We start from the raw sequence: 22970 nt of genomic DNA, 5'->3' as shown, positions 1-22970 counted from the left end.
ATCAATCATTAAGAATGTTTAACTTGTGTTTAACCTCTCCCAGCTGACTTGGCGCAAGAAACAAGGGACATCAGTTCTGCAGTCAATCCACCAAGCCTGACATATGGAGACAAACAAGCCTTCGCACCAACTGGCATTTCTGAATCATCAAGGAGTGAAGCGACACGTTTGAAACGTCTTGCTCCGAGCCAACAAGGTTGATCCGGTGATGCTCAACGTGTTGCGAGTCGTCATAGGTCTCTTTCGGTGTAATAACCCCAAGGAAGGCTAACGGGGCCACTATGCCGATAAATAGGGCTAGGCTAGGCTAACTATGCCATGTTGCACACAAAAACGTTTTACAGTATTGTCGCCACGATTCCTAAAATGGAATTCTGTGTGGAATCACGACACAGACTGACCCAAACAAACAAAGCTCCCACAAGATCCCACATCTTCAACAAACAGTTTTGTTGAATAAAGTGCGACGTTTTGCCACTTACTGTGTTTGATGTTGTTTTCAGGACATGGCACGGTTCGAACAGGCTCGTGCGGATGCCCGTGCTTGGAGGTCCGGCCCCTTGGCACGCCTGATGTTGACAGTTTCCCAAGCCTAGTGCCGCTTGGGTTTTCCATGCCTACATTGGTACAGGAAGTGTCAAAAGCATTATTCATATTGATTACGTTAACAATGTAAACAGCAGTGATAGTATTTGATGATCGTATACCGTCTTCACGTGCACCATAGTCTATATCCAAGCTATCCATTAGTGCGGCTGTACTGAAGGTTATCTGATTGGAGGCGCACACACATCATCTGTAGTGGTAATGAGGCTATGACCTTCCATGTTTGATTTCAAAATCAATACTCTCACGACTCCACTAACTCCTTGTATTGCCCATTAGAAGTCAACCTGAGAGACAAGGGTGAGGGATTCAAAGCTCCTCATGACAGCCAGCTAGCTGCGCATCTCTTGGTTAAGTCTCAATGCAGACAGACATTTTATTTTAGTTTGCCTTAAGAAGGCCCCAGTGTGTTATTAATTGCACGTTGCCATTATCCATAACAAGATATACGTTAGCAACAAGCTCCGGGTGCTGAACCGTCATTTGCCACGGACGTGGGGGCAAGCTAATGGATGAAGGCTGACAACCGCTAATTATGCTAAGTGGGACTGATAGCGATCCCGCATACTTTCTCTGAGCGCACATTCCTGTCAGTCCCATAATGATTTACAGCAGCACACAAAGGGTCACTCGGCGAGACCACTCAGCGTCGGTTTACGTGCCACGCTTTTGAAGCTGTTGTCACTCAGGTCGTTGTAAATACATTTTTGATTGCAGAGGCTTGGATAGAACACATGGAGGAAATAAAAACAGGATAACATTATGCATTTCGTTTGCCCACAGGTACAGTATGAGGACAAAAACAGGATAGACAAACCACCAAGATGTGATTGTTTAATGCCCTTTCATGCAGAGTACTTGTTCAGTGGCACTAAAGGCATAATTGTAAATATAACCAGAATTGTAATACTACTAAAAGTCATTTATAGTCAATGACTGAGCATATAGAGCCCACCCAAATCTGACTTTTCACTTTCACTTGCTGATTTATTATGTGTGGGTCTCGCTGTCTTCAGTTCAGACAAGTGATTAGTTTTAGATCAGATCCCCTTAAACTCCTTAGTTGTTTTCAGTACTTCAAAGTTATCGGACGAATATGCGCAACCTGAATTCACATTTATGCTGCATTCGAGGATGGTCGGAAGTCGGACTTTTCTGAGTTCAAACCAGGAAGTGTGTACGCGAACGCACCCTTGAACTTGGAAATTCCACTTGCGAAGTCGAAAAAAAAAAATACCCCGACTTCACCTACCAGCTCAGTGGACTAGTGGTAAAGTGTCCGCCCTGAGACTGGGAGGTCATGGGTTCATTCCCCCGGCTGTGTCATACCAAAGACTATAAAAATGGGACACATTTGCCTCCCTGCTTGACACTCAGCATTAAGGGTTGGAATTGAGGGGTAGATCACCAAATGATTCCCGAGCGCGGCTCCTGCTGCTGCTCACCGCTCCCTTGGGATGGGTAAATTGCGGAGAAAGAATTTCGCCCCACTCAGGTGGGCGTGACAATCTAAAGTTTAAAATGTGATGTCACTAATAATGGCGACGACCCCTTTGGAAACACAGACCGTGAATGGTAATACACAATTTATTCGAGTATAAAACTAGATAGCTTTTTTCATTTATAAATATTGGACACAACTTCACGTAACACAACGTATGCCGCTATCTCCCTGCATGAAATTAAACACTGAACTACTGAACTGTATGGAATGCTTATGAAATAAGATAAAAACAATAAATGAAGCAAAATTGCGAGAAGGCAAGTTTGCTGGAGGTCAAAATGAGTTTTGAGGACCAAAATAAAAATAACTATTTATCACTATCCGTCATTTTTGTTGTTTACTTTCGCCTCGAACTGGGAAAAACCAACTCGGATATATCCGAATTCCGACCATCCTCGAATGCAGCATTATAATGGAACGCATGGTGTTCCGCAGGGTTCAATTCTGGGGCCCCTGCTGTTTTCATTGCATCTGCTGGCCCTGGGTACGGAGGTAATTTTAAACTGCTCTGGAGTTGACGGGAGTCAGCATCCTACCTGCATGATTTGCACTGCCAAGTTGAGTAATTCTAGTCCAGCACAACTAGCTATCTAGCAAAGCTAAAGGAACCCTTCCTTAATTAAACTGTCCTGTTCATTTTGTTCAGCCGTAACCCAATACCTATGTCTTGAATTTGAAAAGAAGGAAGGGGGAAAAAAACACATTTTAAGGGCTCGGTGAATGCACATGGGAAACTGGTGGGATTCAGTACCACCAAGATAAAAACAATAAATGAAGCAAAATTGCGAGATGGCAAGTTTGCTGGAGGTCAAAATGAGTTTTGAGGACCAAAATAAAAATAACTATTTATCACTATCCGTCATTTTTGTTGTTTACTTTCGCCTCGAACTGGGAAAAACCAACTCGGATATATCCGAATTCCGACCATCCTCGAATGCAGCATTATAATGGAACGCATGGTGTTCCGCAGGGTTCAATTCTGGGGCCCCTGCTGTTTTCATTGCATCTGCTGGCCCTGGGTACGGAGGTCATTTTAAACTGCTCTAGAGTTGAGATGATGGGAGTCAGCATCCTACCTGCATGATTTGCACTGCCAAGTTGAGCAATTCTAGTCCAGCACAACTAGCTATCTAGCAAAGCTAAAGGAACCCTTCCTTAATTAAACTGTCCTGTTCATTTTGTTCAGCCGTAACCCAATACCTATGTCTTGAATTTGAAAAGAAGGAAGGAAAAAAACAAACACATTTTAAGGGTTCGGTGAATGCACATGGGAAACTGGTGGGGTTCAGTACCACCAAGATAAAAACAATAAATGAAGCAAAATTGCGAGATGGCAAGTTTGCTGGAGGTCAAAATGAGTTTTGAGGACCAAAATAAAAATAACTATTTATCACTATCCGTCATTTTTGTTGTTTACTTTCGCCTCGAACTGGGAAAAACCAACTCGGATATATCCGAATTCCGACCATCCTCGAATGCAGCATTATAATGGAACGTATGGTGTTCCGCAGGGTTCAATTCTGGGGCCCCTGCTGTTTTCATTGTATCTGCTGGCCCTGGGTACGGAGGTCATTTTAAACTGCTCTAGAGTTGAGATGATGGGAGTCAGCATCCTACCTGCATGATTTGCACTGCCAAGTTGAGCAATTCTAGTCCAGCACAACTAGCTATCTAGCAAAGCTAAAGGAACCCTTCCTTAATTAAACTGTCCTGTTCATTTTGTTCAGCCGTAACCCAATACCTATGTCTTGAATTTGAAAAGAAGGAAGGGAAAAAAAAAACACATTTTAAGGGTTCGGTGAATGCACATGGGAAACTGGTGGGATTCAGTACCACCACTTAGTATATAATTACTACAGTCGTTTGTTTTCTGGGGAGAAAAAATAACTGAAGGGAGTGAATGACAGTTGTAGGTATAAAATAGGCTAGACACAACACTCCCACTCAAATCCACTCACACAATCTGCTGACAAACTGGAAACAAGTAATTTAGCCGCGCACATGGCACGCTGCCATGTTAGTGTGACTCACGAGAGCGATGAGAAAGAAAGAAAGTAGCACTTTTGTTGCTTCCACGAGCTGTGGTCAGCCACACCTACCTGAAGTGTTGGTCGCTCAGCCTCAGCTCACGGCCGGCTGGCCCCAGGTCAGCAAGCCCCCCGCGGGCGAGGAGGGGGTCCGGAGACAGGCACCGTATTGGGCGTTTATCCGCCAATGTTTTCTTACATCCCAATCCCACCTGCTGTTGTGTCAAGGGCCGGTCACGAGGCTGCTGATGGGGGGTAATGCCGTCGTCCTTCCCCCGCGCAAAAAAAAAAAAAGACAAATTGCGTGTAGGTTTAAAAAAAAAAAAGAAAAATCCAGGAGACTTTATTCTGGCCGTGCCCCCTTCCTTAGAGGCATTAATATGTGTATACCACGAGGCACCACTCCAAGCTTGCCGTTAAACACTCCAAAAATACCCAGAAAAGATGCGTAAATCCACGACTCCTTGAGGAAAAATATTGGAATACCGGATGGTTTATACAGGCACCGAAGCAAAATGGCGACTTTATAACGAAGGAGGAGAAGTAGAAAAAAAATCCTTGCGCTGGCTGGATCTTTAAGGGAGCCACCAAATTATGATACGTGCGGTTAATTCGACGGTTTCCAGACACTTTGGGAGAGGAAATCCACCCGAAGCAGGGGGCGGGGGGAAATAAAGAGAAACGCCGAGGGTCGCTCGCTTTTCGGCCACTCCTCGGCTCCTTACCTCGGGATTATTTTTCGCTTTTAATACGGATATGATGTCTCCGCGCGCGGCCGTGTGTGCTGGGTCGCACGCTTAGCTAAGCACGCCACCTTTGACAGTTGCAACGTCACTCGAGGCAACTTGGCGTCGTTGTTGTCAGAGTTGGTCATGCCATCATTATTTCCGATATGGATCAGGTTGAGAATGAAGCTAAAGTTGCTGCTGTGCCACCGGCTCAGGCTCTTCCGACGTAACGGCGTTGGCGCTTGACGTTAAACGGCCAGGGCTTCTAATTCTTTGCCAACTATTTCAACCCATTAAAAAAAAATAACAATTAAAAAAAAAAACATGCTCGATATTAGCATGTAGCACGCCGAATCCACTCCACGGCCATGTTAATGATTATACTTGGTGTTTAGCACTCTACCTTTTAATGTGGCGGTGGGCGTTTAGCCAATCACAGCCTTCCTTATAACCCGTGAAATCAAAATAAGCCTCAGCAACGTTGTACATCATCACGTACAGTACATGCACAATTTAATAACCCGTTATCTCTAAAATAACATTGTCGTTCACGTTATAACAGCTGAACAACAGCCACGCTCCAAAGCAAAGGCAACTATATTTTACCAATTGCCACAGCTGTTTTCTGACATTTACCGTTTTAACTCTGCTAATAATAACAACAACCATTCAAGCATAGACTGACTCTTCCTCAATGAAAGGGAATCAATCGGGTCACTATGTTCGGGAATAATAAAAAGGTTTGTTTTTGTCTTTGATTGGTGTCGGTCGTTATGACCTAATAAAAGGGCATTACAGTATTTGAGACCATGACGTCAACATAGTTTTCAATGCAGCCAGGAGAGGGCAGGAGATATTCAATTTTGCATAAGATGTGATCTGACGTGAGAAATAAAGGCCTTTGTTTTGGTGAATGCTATTTTTATTATGGTAAGGGAAAGTTTTATTAACAGTGGCAACTAATTATTCCATTATAGGCCTTCTGAAGATATGTCATCCACATATACAGTACACTATTATTTTAGTGTTTTGTTGTTGTTGTATGCTTTAGTCTTCCACTAGGGGGCAGTGTTGTCTTGTAAAAAAGGAACCACTGTACGGTGAGCATGTTAAATTTATACAGATATAGTGTCATAAGTAGGCCTACTCGTTATTAAACCCCAAAAAGTAATTATTTGTGACAAAGGTATAGGAGCGTTTCATTTCCTTTACTATAATGTCTTTATAATGCCTCACCTTGCCCTTCAATGCGTATTTGAATAAATAAGAATTAACATATGTTTTATACCGAGTGCATTATAATCTATTAATGTTACTATGTATCGCTGTCAAAAGCTATTATATTACACATATATGAACAAGTGGTGTTGCTTTGCACTAATTTACAAGAATTACTGTAGCGCAATATATAGTCATATGTATGCAACATCTAAGTCGATTTTGATTTATTTTCAATCTCTCAGTGCTGATATAAAAAGTCTACACCCCCCTGTTGAAATGCCTTTTTTTTTGTAATTAACTCATTCACTGCCATTGACGGCTTTAGACTATTTCTATTAGTTCCACATTTTTTCCCCACTTTTGTTAACAACAGTATGAAAACCTAGGAAAAAAATGTTATTGTACATTTAGAACAGATATAAAATTTGTGATTAGTCGTGAGTTAACTATTGAAGTCATGTGATTAATTACAATAAAAAATTTAATCGTCTGACATCCCTAATTTTTTAATAATCTTTTTTTTTTATTACGGGCATCAGGCGATTACATTTTTTAATTGTAATTAATCACATGAGTTCACTAGTTAATCAAAAATGTTATATCTGTTCTAAATGTACAGTAAAAATAATCTGAGGTTTTCATACTGTTGTTAACAAAAGTGGGGGAAAAAAGGTGAAACGAATAGAAATAGTTCAAATTAATTTTTGACATCTATAGTCATCAATGGCAGTGAAGGAGTTAAAAAAAAGAGACCATTAGTAAAAAATATAAAATGACTTATTGTGTGTATATAAAATATAATATAAAAGTGTGTATATATAAAATAATAATGATAATAATAATAATAATAAAGGAGAAAATTATAAGATGGTTGCTAAATATTCATACCCTCAAACTGATCCTTATATTACAATCTTTTTCTTTGGGTATGCGTCCGTGGCACATGTTGATGTGGCAATATTTGAGCACTCTTCTGTGCAAAAACATTGCAAATCTGTCCAATTGTGAGGATTACTTTATGACCAAAAACGTCATCTGACCATAACACACTTTCCCACCGTGTTTGGGAGGTTCCCAAGTACGTAATACTGTCCATGTGTCATGAGCCAGCAATCCTTGTAAAGGCTTAGGCCTAGAGTGCATTGACATAGCAACATATTGAAGCCAAAATCGTGTTGGACCCCAAAAAATAAAAATAAATCTAACATACACAAAACTACTGTATACCACTGCACTGTCCAACTGAATTACTAAAATGTTATATAATCATTCAAATTAGAGTGCAGCGATGAATTTTTTCAAGAGAGAGAGTCAAAACTTTTTTTTTTAACTCGAGTAGTTTATTATATTAAAAAAAAAAAGTCATTTTATTTTCCTTGCATCTTTTCTATACATACACACCAATCATTAGGTTCTTCAACAATAATACAGTAGGCGATCTCCCTTTTAACAGTCGGTCTCCTGCAGTTTGGTGCATCTGGCGCTGAAGGGGCCAGATGGAGGGAAGTTGTTATTTGTTGGAAGTTTGTCTCTTGATGTATGCAAATGCGGCATCCTCATCAGCTTCCATCCATGCCTGTAATACGGACGTCAAACGCGTTCGCTCGAGTCAACTTGGGAATCTTGTATCTGGGTGGCTGTCGTGGCGAGATTTCGAAGCTTTTGAAATCACAGTGTCACATGGGGGGGGGATAGAGGCGTGTAAAATACAATTGGGCTGTGTCCCTTTTTTTTGTCTGTCAGGGAGATGACTTACAGTAACGCTCATGAACAACACCGCAAGGCAGTTAGTTAAATGCTGCCTCTAGAACAGGCAAAGCATAAACGGCATTCTTCCCAGCATACGGGCTATAAAATAACGCATTTCAATATGTCTTACTTAGCCCTAACAGCTAGTCGTCATTGTGTAATTACATTGAAATTATTGCTTGATCAAGCGTAGACAACGAGATCATCACATTACACTCGCGTGTCCTTGGGATTTGTCCCATGGAAGCAACAGCAAGCTTGTGTGCGAATACACTTGCTTACAGTGCATGTTATTTTACAATCCTCAAATGTACTGTATAGAGCTACATAGTAAATCTAATCTAATTTCAATCACAATATAAAACGTCTGATGATAATATCCGTTATTAGTCATCCACCAGCGATCTCAAATCCTGAGAGGAAAAGGCGCTGTCGTTTGTGCGTGAGTGATGGATTTGTATATATACACATTATTTTTAAACCATCCGTGTTGTCAGCATCCTTGGCTTCAACGGTTAAAATTCAGGTAAAAAAGCGGAACTCACCAACTACTAGCTTCACGACACCACCATTACGATTAATAAGACGTTTGTGTTTCAAAATAACGCTCAGTTCCGATTGACACTGTGAACTTATTATTATTATCATTAACTTTGTAAAGGCAGACGTTTTGATCTTATTTTGTACCTAATAAAGTGATGGTCACAAGCCCATATTCAAATGAGATTTGCTACTTGCTACCGAGATCATCCCCTTGTTATCGCTATGCTACAGTTGGCCTCCGGGCCTTCAGCTGGGCTTTTGTCTCTCGTCTGGAGGTTCGGTAAACCGACGTGGAATCAGAATCCAGCATTCTGGTTTTGGCGCGTAGTCGACAGGTTTTCCTAGGTTTGATATTCCATCACGGGGAAGCATCTCCATGGCTCCTGGAGTTTTTGTGACGGGGGCTGAGGGCAAAGGGCCGCCGAATGGACCACACGATGAGCTAAGAGAAGTTTCCAAAGGAGGCTGCGGGGAAGGGGACAGACAGAGAGAAGGGCAGCGCATAATTAGGGATCGTCCGCAAGCATCTGTAGTTTGATATGTATCAATCGCTGAAATGCAATTTTGCTCTTTTATAAGAATAAAACAGACAATGGATTGTGATGTTCTCAAATATAAACTTTTTTTTTATCCGTTTAATTCGATTTTGGAATGTGCTACCAACCAAGTGACCAAGTAAAAAAAAAAAAGCAAAAATTCGCAATACATAAAAACATATTTTTCCTTTATAGCATGACATCTGCCATGCTTTAAACAATCTTAAACTTACCAAAACACACTTGAACCTTTTAAGGCACTTTTTTTTAAACACATTGTACATTGTGCCTTGAAATACGAGTGACTCGACATTTATGCTTTGACTTGTGAGCACAGACTTGAGATCTGAGCGCTGTGTGGTGGAAATTAACTCCACTCACTTCACAACAAGCAGCACTTTGGCAAATAGCGTAATAATATATATATATATATATATTTTTTAAAGAGGCTTTAAGCTGTTTATTGCTACTTGAAGTTGAGGTTTACGCTATAACCAAACATCAAACAAAGAAAATTCGCCTTGTCTAAAAGTCCTGTAGCTTAGTCTTTCAGTCTGCTAGTATGGATGCTAATGCTAATTAGCATCTATATGCAGTGCTCTAACCCTTTTAGCAACAGATTGAACATGTCCATCCATCCATTGAAATATGTGTTCACTTTAAGTACACTTTTAGGTAGACTAGACACTTTATAATAATACACTTTAAATACATCAAATTTATATTATATTTTCATTTCCATTTTATCCTTGTTTATATTCACCCTTGTTTTTCAGCTGCTGGTTGTTGGTGTTGTCGTTTTTTTATTTTTTTTTATTTTTTTACAATACTTAGTTTAGTTTTTTCTACTTGAGCCATGCAACGACATTTTATTCTGAATACTTAGTAAAATTGAATGACAATACAGTAAGTCTAAAGTCATAAAGCACATAAAGCAAACAATCGGCTGGATGACTGCTCGTATCTCAAAAAACTCGTAACTTAAATAAATGTTATAATATACATAATAGCTGCAAAAAAGCATATATTATCATTTATATATACTTTTATTTTCATCACACCAAGCCTTGCTTCACTGCTTACAGTACTACGCAAAATCAGGTTGTGTAACAACCGCATGCAACAGCAAGCGTCCCCCCCACAAAGTCATTATCATCCTCTCACAAAACAACACATGAAACCAGCCGGTTTCCCTGACGACCAGCCAACTCCTGACATCAAGCGTCATTAGGCGGTCACACTTTTCCTCGCCTTAAACCGTCTCCGTTTCCAGCTGCGAGCTCTTCTCTCCTGATAGCCGACGCGCCACCTGTTTCCCGGGCGCGGGGCAGATGCGAGCGCGGCACTCGAGTGAACCTGAGCCACGGCACACACGGGCGGGAAAAAAATGAAGTGGCTGAAGATTTGACTGCAGGCGCGTGCGGAAACATTCCTCTGATGGGAAATATTTTAAATGAGCTCCCAAAGGAGGAAGTGGGAAGAATGGGAGATGCGCAGGAACCCGTCCCGTTTTTTTTTAATGCGACATACTTGCGGCTCATAGGTTCAACTGTGAGGCAAGCCCAAGCAAAGTAACTGCGGGGGAAAGGTAGCATCTTCTTTCTGTTATGGTAATATGAGGGGTCAAAGGTGACATGGGGGGGGGGGGGGGGTGGCTGGATTGGGGGATATCATCTGGCTTTAACTAATTACCAGTGAGACGCTGAGGCATGGCAGATGGCTGCATACAAAAGGCAGACTTTGATGAAATTTTTATGTGTTGAGAAGGAAGGAGGAACTGACTATTATAATGATAAACCAACAAACACGAGATGAGAAGGAGGAGGAGGTGAAAGGAGGAAGAGGCCTCACCACCCCCTCACCGGTCCCACACGGCCCCCCCAAACCTTCCGCCCAATACTCCCGAAGCTCTCCAGATGTTACAGCGACCCCTGCAAAGCTCCCGCCGCACTGGGAGAGGCTTTGGGCTGTGGAAGACTCCCCTTTACCTTTCACTGCACAGACGACACACAATCCACCAGGCTGAAAATGCGGGCCGTGGAAAGTGAAGTCTAAAAATACACGCGCGAGGCGATGCCGAAAAAGGCGCCCGGCAATAGATTTCAAACATGAAAGGGGGTGAAAGTACTGCAGTGAAGGTTGAACAAGTGCATGTATGGTCGCTTAGAAGCATTTGCATTCTACTTTGATGCTCTGATTTAAATTTTACACACACATGAATTTTTCAGCTTGCCAGTGCAGTATATGGCTTATTTAACCGTGACCTGAAAGTTGGCTGAAAGTTTTGTTGAGAAAAAAAAAACATAGTGCTTTGACAGCGATATTTCCCCCCCCCCCCCCCTGATCGTTCTGCTCTTGCAGACTTCAAAGGAACCCCCGACTGTCATGACAACTTTGCTCTTTATTATTTGTTTGGTTGTTACGAACATAACTTTGAGAATAATTTTTCAAAAATCAAAAATTGTGTAGAAACTTTATTTAGACGTTGTTATTTACGTTGCAAGGCATTCAGTGCGTAGTGACGTAGAATGGCGGCTGGCTCTCAATAAGCCTATAAAGAAAGCAAGGTAAGCCTCTGTAGCGTTCCTAAAGGGACGATCAAAACTCTTGAATGCGTCTGGTGAATGACGAGAGCACGGCGTGGTGGAGGGTGATTCTCCCGATCGCATGTTGTTTCTTTAGGAACGCAACGAGGCTTACTTTGCTTTCTTTATGGACGTTTCACATTGCTCGGCAGAGAGTCTGCCGCCATTCTACGTCACTACTGAATGCGTTGCAACGTAAATAACGTCTAAATAAAGTTTCTACAAAATGTATTAAACTGGAAAGGATTTTTGAAATATGATTCTCAAAGGTATGTTAGTAACAACCAAACAAATAATAAAGAGCAAGGTTGTCATGACAGTCGGGGGTTCCTTTGAAGTCTGCAAGAGCAGAACAATCAGGGGGGGAAATATCGCTGTCAAAGCACTCAGTTTTTTTTTTCTCAACAAAACTTTCAGTCAACTTTCAGGTCACGGTTAAATAAGCCATATAACTGCACTGGCAAGCTGAAAAATTCATGTGTGTGTAAAATACATTTTGTAGAAACTTTATTTATACGTTGTTATTTACGTTGCAACGCATTCAGTGCGTAGTGATGTAGAATGGCGGCAGACTCTCTGCCGAGCAATGTGAAACGTCCATAAAGACATGCGATCGGGAGAATCACCCTCCACCACGCTGTGCAGACTTCAAAGGAACCCCCGACTGTCATGACAACTTTGCTCTTTATTATTTGTTTGGTTGTTACGAACATAACTTTGAGAATCATTTTTCAAAAATCCTTTCCAGTTTAATACATTTTGTAGAAACTTTATTTAGATGTTATTTACATTGCAACGCATTCAGTAGTGACGTAAAATGGCGGCAGACTCTCTGCCGAGCAATGCGAAACGTCCATAAAAGAAAGCAAGGTAAGCCTCGTTGCGTTCCTAAAGAAACAACATGCGATCGGGAGAGTCACTTTACCCCACGCCGTGCTCTCGTCATTCACCAGACGCATTCAAGAGTTTTGATCGTCCCTTTAGGAACGCTACAGAGGCTTACCTTGCTTTCTTTATAGGCTTATTGAGAGCCAGCCGCCGTTTTACGTCACTACGCACTGAATGCGTTGCAACGTAAATAACAATGTCTAAATAAAGTTTCTACAAAATGTATTAAACTGGAAAGGATTTTTGACAAATGAATCTCATAGTTATGTTAGTAACAACCAAATAAATAATATAGAGCAAACTTGTCATGGCAGTCGGGATTCCTTTTAACATTTTTATACGCTGTTGTAGATTCAAAGCTTTGTCAGTGTACGTGTCATCTTCATGCTGATGTTTTATGGATTTCTTCACATCATTCTTTCACAAAGTTCACTTCAGCCGATTATGCAACGTCGATGATGAAAACACATCTTTTCACACGGAGAAAAGTCCATTTTTCTCAAGGTGTTGCGTGGTGTATAACATCTCAAACTCCAATTTGCTGTCCCGCAATTAGTACGGTGACTCGATATCGACTGTGAAAAGTTATTACGGCGCTTCTAGCAAGTGTGCCTGTCACAGACTGATTAGCACATAATGGAAGGCATAGACATGCAGCCAGTGAAGAAATGCGCTGTCAGACAAAGTTTTCTCTTGGTGCACAGCTTCATTATCTGCTGATCTATCAATTGCGGCCCGTCTATTTTTCTGTCATACAGCTCAAATCCAATCACAGCTCTGTTTCTTTTTTTTCTCTCTGTTGTGCCGTGCTTTGTATTCAAACGTTATCCCTTAGGCTCGCCCAGAGACAAACTTGCATCACATTTGAGCGAAAGACACAGTTTCATCCAAGAGGTCTGATTTCAAAATAGATGTCAAGATCACAATTATATACTTTTGAGATTCCCCCATTTCACCCAAAAAGTTGTGATTTTCCATTGAGCTTTATATTGAATGGATGCAGTACACATTATGCTGTTGTAAATGCATGTTGGTCAAGATTCCACACTTTATTTTAAATAATGAACAGCAAGCAGACAATGTATGTACAAGCAGGAAAATGTGTGACATTGCTGACAGTGTGGAGGCTTTTGGCTAATGTTAGCTTTTAATTAGCAAATGGTGGGACTCAATGGTAGAATGAATTAAGGTGAACTCACACTAGAGAGTTTAAGGTCACTTAACCCCATTGCGTAACTGTACAAAATCGTGATTTGCTAGCAAACTGACTGTTATTTCATCATCATTAATTGTGTTTTCATCCATTTCTATATTGTATTGTATTTGTTTTTAACCAAAGAACCATCAAAATAAGGTAAATTAAACATCATTCTGCAGCTGCCTCATGCTATGGCATTGAGAAAAACAAAAACGTGAAACTGTGATACGGCTGTGGGTTGCTGAGATTAAATCAACAGTGTCTCTGCTGGTTGCGTATTCCATATTATATTAATTTCGTTAAAACATAATCAAACTTGTCAGAAATTGACCAATCACAGCGCTGCACAGAAAAGGCTCTGCCTTTTTTGCCTTTTTTATTTTTTTAAAGTTTGCGCTGCTGTCCAACATTAACTCAAATCTTCTGCCTTTAACTCAGTTTAATTAAATTCAATACAAACATGCATTCTTGAAAATCAGTGAATGTAAATTTTCTGTTGGTTCACTGTCTGCTTATTTCATACTAATGAGTGAGCCCAAGTTTTATCTTAATTGCACTTTTTCCAAAGCCTAATTGACAATTATTACCAGTAAGCGGAACTGATTTGTATCAGCAGAAGTGTTAAGTGAATACATGAATCTATAATTTGATCTAAATTACAACCGTTTATTTAAAATGTTAATGTCTAACAAACACGGTGTTGTTTTGTGTGTTTCGTGTTCCTTCATCCAAAATTCCTAATCAAGTGTTGCTGATTGGCTTTATTTGTTAATTATGAAGCTGATTAATTGGAAATAGCTTTGCTTGGATTTACAGCACATTATCTTCATGTATTTACTTATCTCAAAGTCCATTGCTGTGAGTAGTTATTGTGGAAAAAAACACAAGCATCAGTAAAATATATGGAAAAAAATGACAGTGGTTCCTTGATATTGTCATGTTTCGATTCTGTGGGGGTTTGTTTTTTATGGGTGTTCTTCTGTTTTTGTGCGTGGTTGGTGTTTTTTGTCTTGTGTTCCTGGTTTCTTCCCTTGTCCTGTTTTGTCTAACCACGTCCAGATGTGTATTCCCTTCCCCAGGTGTGTCTCATTAGTGTTGGTGTATTTAGGCCCCGTCCACACAAAAGCCAGCTTCAATATAACCCCACAAGTTTCTTACAGTTTCGGCCGTTCGTCCACACGATGGCGCAATTTCTGAGCTTGAAGCCGATCACTTTTGAAACCGGGCTCTAGAGTGGAAAGATTTCAAAATGCGCCTCGTACGCTTCCGTCCGGACACCATATGCAGAATACTCCTCCAGTGGTGACGTAATGGTCGCAGCTCGATGACGACGCATTGTCGTAGTTTGATGACGTATGCTCCAATACTCGCGTGACTGTCAACAATGGCGGATTGCAGTGTCGTAGTCGTTTTGCGTCTCTTTAGCTTGCTTATGCTTTTGCAGCAAAATATTTTGCTTCTTTATTCCCACGTTCAACAAGCGGTGTTGTAATTCAATCACCCGCCATTGTCACTTCTTCTGTGTTCGTCTTCTTTGCTGATTCTTCTTCTAAACTTTCCTTTAACTCCCTGTGGCTGCGCTATAGCGCCACTCCATACTTGGCATATACATTACAGCCATTAAACGTCTTCAGCGTCTTCTTTTGGACACACGCAAGTCTTGAAATGCTTCTGTGTGTACGAGATTTGTTTAAGGAACGAAGCCAGCTTTGCTTCCGTATGGACGGGGCCTCGGTCTGTTGTGTCTGTCCATTCGGTGTGGGTGCATTGCCTATGTTATGTGTGAACGTTGGTGCATCAAGTCTTCGTCACAGCCAAGTTGTCTTCGTCAAAGCTAAGTAGCCAATGTCACAGCTAAATAGCCATTGTCACCGCCAAGTACCCGTGGTCACCGCCAAGTAGCCTTCGTCACCGCCACAGCCAAGTCATCGCCAAAGCCAAGTCATCGTCATAGCAATCCAAGCCGTCCTTGTCACAGCTAACCAAGCCATCCTCGTCACAGCAAACCAAGCCGTCCTCGTCACAGCTAACCAAGCCGTCCTCGTCACAGCTAACCAAGCCGTCCTCGTCACAGCGAACCAAGCCGTCCTCGTCACAGCGAACCAAGCCGTCCTCGTCACTGCGAACCAAGTCGTCCTCGTCACTGCGAACCAAGTCGTCCTCGTCACTGCGAACCAAGTCGTCCTCGTCACTGCGAACCAAGTCGTCCTCGTCACTGCGAACCAAGTCGTCCTCATCACTGCGAACCAAGCCGTCCTCGTCACTGCAAACCAAGCTGTCCTCGTCACAGAAAACCAAGCCGTCCTCGTCACAGAAAACCAAGTCGTTCTCGTCACAGCTAACAAGTCGTCCTCGTCACAGCTAACCAAGTCATCCTCGTCACAGCTAACCAAGTCATCCTCGTCACTGCAAACCAAGTCATCCTCGTCACTGTAAACCAAGTCGTCGTCCTTGTCACAGCTAACCAAGTCGTCCTTGTCACAGCTAGCCAAGTCGTCCTCGTCACAGCCAAGAAGCCATAGCCCCAGTCAAGTCAAGTCACTCCACAGCAAGGCACGCAAGTCCTGTCACATCACACTCCTTTTCAGTCATAGCAACCAGTCTACTCATGTCCTGTCGAGTCATGGCGGCCAGTCTACTCTCATCCTGTCCAGTCATGGCGGTCAGTCCAGTCACGTCTTGTCCAGTCATGGTTGTCTGCTCACCTTTCTGTCTGTCTGCTATGGTTAATAAAATACCACGCGTTGCACTTGATTCCTGTTTCCCTGCATTTGGGTCCACCATCCTTCATCTACTCACGTTCCCTCATGACAGATGTATGAGTTGAATTCATTCAGTAGCTTTTATTTTCTGAGCATCATGCTTTATCAAATAGATATATCAGCCTTGTGCCTGATGATAAAAAGTGACTTATAAAACTTATAGATTTCCAACTATTCTGGTAGTTCGGTGTGCTGCACTCAGGTCTTAACACCACGCTCGCCTGGTGTCTACTAGTGGAAGAAATGTTACTAGTAAGACACTTGCGAGGACAACAGTTTTGAGACAGTCTTGCAAGCAAGCCTGTGCTGGATCCATGCCAGCTGTGATTAACTGGGTCATTTTATTAATGACTGACTAGTAAAAAATGTTTACTGAAGCTGTGACTCTGAGGCAGGGCAGCAAATTAAGTGCTGCCATCAATGAAAGCCCACGCTACCTCTTCGATGTCCATTTCCATTTCCATGTGTGTCACAGCAGGCACACCTGCGCCCAGGCTGTCAATTTAGACAAAGCTAAATCAAATCTGACTGTTTCCTCTCAAGTATCCCCCCACCTCCACCCATACCCATACCAGACATGATTATTTTGTTACTTACTCCGACTGAGGAGCTGAAGGTTGCGGACCTCTTCTCTAACCTGAAGCTGGAGGACTTGTTGGAGGACCTCCTGTCTTAGGGTGTCCTGGACGATTCCCATCCTCTGGAGCTTCTCCCCGTTCAAACGCAACAAGGCTCGTCCTGTGAAGAGGAGATGGGACTCTTGTTGAACATAATACCCTCAAGAAAAAGGGTCAAAATCTTAAGAACAGTTTGGAATTAATTTGTTCATAATTAGAAGTACCTGTAATATTTAATAGTAGAGGAATTTAGGGACTACCAGTTAACAGTGCATGTCGGTTGGCATAGGTTGGTCAATTTATTTGTTTGTGTTCCTGCAGAATCAAATGCTGTGATGCCAAAAACGAACTATAATCTGGATCTGACCCTAATTGCACATTTGGCAGGAATTTATGGGAAAATCCATTGACATGTTCAGACTTCATCTTATATCTATGTCCAAATCTAATCAGGGTGGTCACTATTTTTTAACAAGTGGACGATATGTGCTGCTTTGAAGACCCCCTTTTCCTTAGACCGCAATATTAGATTTGAGGCATCTTTTGTTGAATTAAAGGTATAACTCTTTAATAAAAAATATACAAGTTTCCTCCTGTAAACATCCTTAAGCATATAATTTATACATGTATTTAAGGCAAGTTTTAAAATGTCTGAAGTCCTCTTGTTTATGATTAACAAATTAAAAACGTTATAAATCATGCTGTTTTTACGAGGTACGGTCTCAAATAGGATCGTATGTCGAGAAACGTTTCTTGGAGGAGTAATATGGCGGCCTCGCGGCTTCAAAAGTCTTGGCCTATCGGCTATCCAGTAATATATACAGATTTGTGTCATTTACACATCACTTAACAAGCCAGGCCCACCTTTAAAAGGCACACACACATTCAAGATCACGGAGATTATGATGTAGAATGTGAAGATGGTGACCCCATCCATCCATTTGCTTAACCGCTTGTCCTCATAAGGGTCGCGAGGGGCGCTGGAGCCTATCCCAGCCGGCTTCGGGCAGTAGGCGATGGTGACCCCAAATGGTCAAAAAGAATTCCTGCCCCTCACATGCATATGTTGGTATTTCTATGCACTCTCGTTCTAGGCTGGTCTGAAATGCAACCCGTGACAAACGAGGGATTACTGATTTTTCAATTTATATTTGGCAATTTTATATATCACTAAATACAGAAAACTATTGTGAACGAAGTCAAGTATTTTGTCTATGCAATGTGTGTTCTATTTTGATTTGCTGCAAGTGAAAATAAACTTGTTGAATAAAACTAATGTTTGTAATTCAACCTGGTGATTCACACTCTAATCCATGTCCACACAACAGATTTCCAATTAGCAGCAGTAAAACGTCTGGAATGAAGAGGAAAGCATTCGTTCTGGGTCGGACTTATTAAAGAGCTGGCATTTAACACAGGGGAGACACTCATTTAACAAATCATTTCCCACAGCAAGCAGACCGCATTCACATTAGCACGAAGAAAAAACTAAACAAAAATGTGCTTCAAGCATCAGGCGCACGTGTGCACACACACACACATACTTTAGTACACGAAGGTGGTGTCCTTCACTGTAGAAAGATAAATCCATCATACCTGTCGCAGCTCCCAAATGATATAATTATACTCATTACTCATGAAGCTCTCATCTCCTGTTTTTTTAAATTCCGTCTATTCCATCTATTCCATCTATCTATTCTATCTATCTATCCATTCCATCTATATCTATCCATCTATCTATCATCTAGCTAGCTTTTATCTATGTAGCTTGTTAGCTAGCAACAAAGCTAGCTACAAAGCTATCCATCCGTCTGTCCGTACATCCATCCATCCGTCCGTCCGTCCGTCCATCCATCAGAAGAAAAAAAAGAAATAGCAATCAGCCCTTTCTCCACTGCCCCATTTTAGACCTTATAGAATATAAATGGCCTTAATTTAGAGAGTTGGCAGTCATATTTTAAAAGACAAGTGGAATAAAAGACGTAATTATGCTCATGATGATGGCCAACGGCTCTGCTATTTGGCTTTAAAAATCATCTGCAAAGGTGAATGGAAGCAGTGTGAACAAAAGTTTGAGGATCCTTTGTTTACTATTTGCTTCCGAGTGTACATGAGTGCTCTGCAGGCTACCACATGCTCATACGTCACAATCCATTCAAACCTCCATTTCCTACTTGGATCCACTCCATTGTTTGCAACCGCCGATTTTGACATGCATTTTAAATGCTAATCAAAATTCAATACTGAATCAATTATGTGGTGGCGCTTGTGTAAATAAAACTTGGGCATCATGCAGTAGCATCTGTTCATTGTGGGAATGCTGAAAACATGTTATTCGGATTTGTATTCTCCACACTTATTTGCCGTGTAATAACTCCCACATTATACTTCCGATTTACTCCATTCAAATTTCAACTTGCTTCAAAAATTCACGCCATCTTGGGAATATATCGTCTGACTTCACAGTACTTACAGTATTCGCACGATTCAATGTTAAATATCAACTTTTCCCCATTCATTTTTAAAAATGAATTGTCCAGTAACCAGGAGGTTTCGGGTTCAAATCCCACCTCCGACTGTACATTGCAAATGTATCCATGGCAATTATGCCAAGGTCTAGGTGGCGCTATTGAGTGATTTTTTTTTAAATTTTTCCATTGGATATCATTAGTTCCACTTTTCCATCAAAATAAATGGAGGGTACTGCATGCCTAGGTGGCGGTATTGAGTGATTTTCTGTTGTCGTTGCATTTTTCCATTGGATTTCATTAGTTCCACTTTCAGATAACACTTTTCCATATAAATAGGCCATTAGCCATGATTTTCAACAAGCCAAGTTGGCTCACGTGTTAAATACTTGCCTGGCGATTACGGAGACATGCAAGTGCGTAAGGTTCAAATCTCGCTTGGGAAATCTTTTACTAGCATTCAGCTTTCAGCATTCCCACGCAATTACTGAAGAAATTGCACTTTGTCTAGTTCTTTGACAGTTTCTGCCTCGAAGAGGAAACAATATTTATACTTTATCCCCCCCACCACAAGATATTGTTAGTTTAATATGCAGTATATGAGGCAAACAGATTCAGATAGGCATCAGGCATGCTATACAGGCAAACAATTCCTATTTTAACTGTGTGTGTGCAGGTGAATATAGTTCTGGTAGTGTGAAACAACCCGATTCTGTACTAAAATAATAATAACCTATTGATTTTCCGCACGGTCATATTTTTTTCTCATACACCTTAGTGCTTGCATCCACAAAAACCAAAGCAAGTTCTTCTCACCATCTCCCCCCATGGCTTTCCTTTGTGTGCGCTTGCACCAGTTTGTCCTCGAGGCACAATGCCCTTGCTATACGCGTGCATAAATGAGACAAAGCAGTAGAATGGAATTCAAATCAATTCTCCACAGCCGTGCTACGGCTCTCATTAATTGCATGCAGATTGGGAGAGTAGCGAGCACTGTCAGAAGAGCAGAAAGACAAAAACAAAAGCTGCTCAATGGAGATCACTACTCTCAATTTGCCTTCAAAACAAATTGCATATTAACGCTTTCTATGGTAAATGAGAAGGTTTTGCAGCCAGATAGACACTGTGAGAAGAATGAAAATGAAGATTTATTTTTTTCCTTTCACGCCAACCAAGTGCTAGTAAGGTAATTTAAATTAAATGGTCACTGCTGACATAATTTTGTGAGATTTTACTTCTCGTCATTAGAATTATTGCATTAAAAACATGCAATAATAATAATCATATAATCTCTCGCTTAACTTTACTTTTCAGCGAAGTGCTGTCATTCCTCTCCATATAGCCTCAAAATATCGAATTGCTTACCATTTGTCTTTATCTCACTCTGATCATCCTGTTGTGACATGTTCACACCTGATATAACCGTCCTATATCAGGACACTATCAGCTGGGTAAGATAAACGCAATAGAACGTATACATATCTGCAGCAATAGCTGAAATGCAATCCCGCAAACAACATTCCACCTCAATGCGGTTTGAGTTGCTTTGTGTTGCCTGGAAATGCAATCACTTGAAGGTGTGCGGTCTTCAGATTCAAGCCTAAGATTCTAATTTTTGTACACTTCTTTGTGTGGGCGGAGCCTCCCCCGTCGCACCAAGTGGCTATTATCATCAGCTGGGCCAATTATTGCTTTAATTACCTCCATCATCTCAAAGGTTCCATCATATTTCTCATTCCTCGTATGTTGTTTTTGTTCAATCTGGGAGTACTTACTGTTTGTCTTTTGACAAATGTAAATATATTTTTTTATCATGAATACTTACCAGCCTCCTACAAGAACTTGCGACACGACATCATTTTTTTCTTTAGCTTACCCCCCCCCCCCAAAAAAGGGACAAAGCTGTGATAAAAGGATTAAATAAAAAGCACACTATGAAAAATGATGTCCCAAATGTTCAAGTGCAAATTGAATGGCGACACTGATCTCCTCGGGCAGCTTGTTCCGCTGTGATGGTGCGCTTACTGAGAGACTGTGAAGAGACATGATTACGTTTGGGTCACTGAACAAAAGATGATACAGGCAGAGAATTCATCTCGGGGCCCTTGCTCGGATCCGCCATCCTTCAGCGAGTGCGCGAGTATGACAATTCATACGTAAAACATGGATTGATACGCGCCATATGTATCAGCAAAAACAACCAAAACAAAGAGACATTCAGGCATTGTTAATACAGGGAAATTTCAATCCATGTGTGTCTGAGAATATATATATATATATATATATATATATATATATATATAGTATTTTCAGTTATGTAAATCTGTATTTACAGTTACTACAGAGAGAAAGAGATAAAGAATGAAATAGAGAGAGAGGGGCAGGAGAGAGAGAGAGAGAGAGAGAGAGAGAGAGAGAGAGGCCTAATAAACATACAGTATTTTTACTTGGTTAGGTTGCTTAATAATGAATGACCAATTATTAGATGCTCAACATTTGTTTTGTTTTTTTACTTGAATTTTGAGTTACGAGCATGGTTAAGTAAAATTCAACTCACGTCTCAAGGCGCCACTGTAGTTTGTATTTGAAAAGTAACAGCTCTCTTATCTCTGCTTGTGGGAGGTATTGTTTGAACTCAGAACAACGGTTGACCGATCAGACCCCCCCCCCCCCATAGCTTTCTTTACCAAAAATAGTCTGCAGTTCTTTTATGACTACACACGAAAGCCTTCTCAATCTCCTTTGGAGAGATTTGGCTGCAAACGTGCTTCCAGTTGAGCAAGCTAAGCTGTGGAGCCACAAACCCAACTAAGCTGGGCGACCACATACCTTAAAATAAAACTTGCAAAGGCAGATATGCCAAGCCCTTTATTGCACTGATTCACAAAGTCGTATACCGCGCATAAGGCGGAAGGTTGTCACAGTCAAGCAACTTTTCTGTCCTTTCTAGCCTTTGCCGGCACTTGAATTGACACGAGTTGTGAGTGCAACAAAGGACGCGGTGCATGTTTTGGTGAGTACCTGTGATGGCGTGATGAGAGAAGGCTTCGACGTAGGTCAGGTAGTTGTGAGGACAGTGTTTCTTAAGCCACTTGCAGACGTCCTGCTGAGTCCACAGCACCACAGGTTTGGACAGACTGGACAACGTCGGACTGGTGTGATACACAGTGAAGGCTTCACCTGGATGTAACTGAAAACAAGCAGGCAACTTTGGGTCAACGGATTCGTATTATCTGCGTACTGTGTGGCGCTTCAAGATAGTAACAAATAGCACGCCAGTTAAGCACATTTGTGGATGCTAGATCACCCAAGAGGGGACTTTCTGCTTTCACAAAGAGAATGCCCAGGTTGCACAATTACGACATACAGGTAGCTAGCTAGCTAGATGACGACAATACATTTTCCCTAGATGCCACAATTTATAGAACAGGTTGGTATTCAAATATCCAAGTGTTATGTACTTTGTATTATTCAGGATATTGTAATGTGTTGGAAGGCAAAGCATTGCGGTGGTCAAAGCTAGCAGGAAGCAAATGTT

General features: G+C 41.3%; 2 protein-coding genes across 3 annotated transcripts in view; both read right to left on the bottom strand.

Moving 5' to 3' along the window:
- The window catches only part of znf512b (zinc finger protein 512B), a 34499-nt gene extending 29062 nt beyond the window's left edge, over positions 1 to 5437 (bottom strand). Inside the window, exons 1-2 of one of the 2 annotated variants that reach the window (XM_077574895.1) lie at positions 4210 to 5437; positions 483 to 617 (exon numbers count right to left, since the gene is read on the bottom strand). In XM_077574895.1, the coding sequence (XP_077431021.1) occupies positions 483 to 615 (133 nt within the window). In that variant the 5' untranslated portion in view covers positions 616 to 617; positions 4210 to 5437. The remainder of the gene's footprint in view (positions 1 to 482; positions 618 to 4209) is intronic. The other variant, XM_077574905.1, reaches the window with a different exon arrangement.
- A 1975-nt stretch (positions 5438 to 7412) lies between these two features.
- The window catches only part of LOC144061561 (sterile alpha motif domain-containing protein 10-like), a 57326-nt gene continuing 41768 nt past the window's right edge, over positions 7413 to 22970 (bottom strand). The window contains exons 3-5 of the mRNA XM_077582126.1: positions 22454 to 22622; positions 16945 to 17085; positions 7413 to 8843 (exon numbers count right to left, since the gene is read on the bottom strand). Of these exons, the coding sequence (XP_077438252.1) occupies positions 8821 to 8843; positions 16945 to 17085; positions 22454 to 22622 (333 nt within the window). The 3' untranslated portion in view covers positions 7413 to 8820. The remainder of the gene's footprint in view (positions 8844 to 16944; positions 17086 to 22453; positions 22623 to 22970) is intronic.

This window comes from Vanacampus margaritifer, chromosome 1 (genome assembly GCF_051991255.1).
Source record: "Vanacampus margaritifer isolate UIUO_Vmar chromosome 1, RoL_Vmar_1.0, whole genome shotgun sequence".
Classification (NCBI taxonomy): Eukaryota; Metazoa; Chordata; class Actinopteri; order Syngnathiformes; family Syngnathidae; genus Vanacampus; species Vanacampus margaritifer.
The sequence above is the reverse complement of the archived record's forward strand: the minus strand, read 5'-3'. Positions and strand labels throughout refer to the sequence as shown.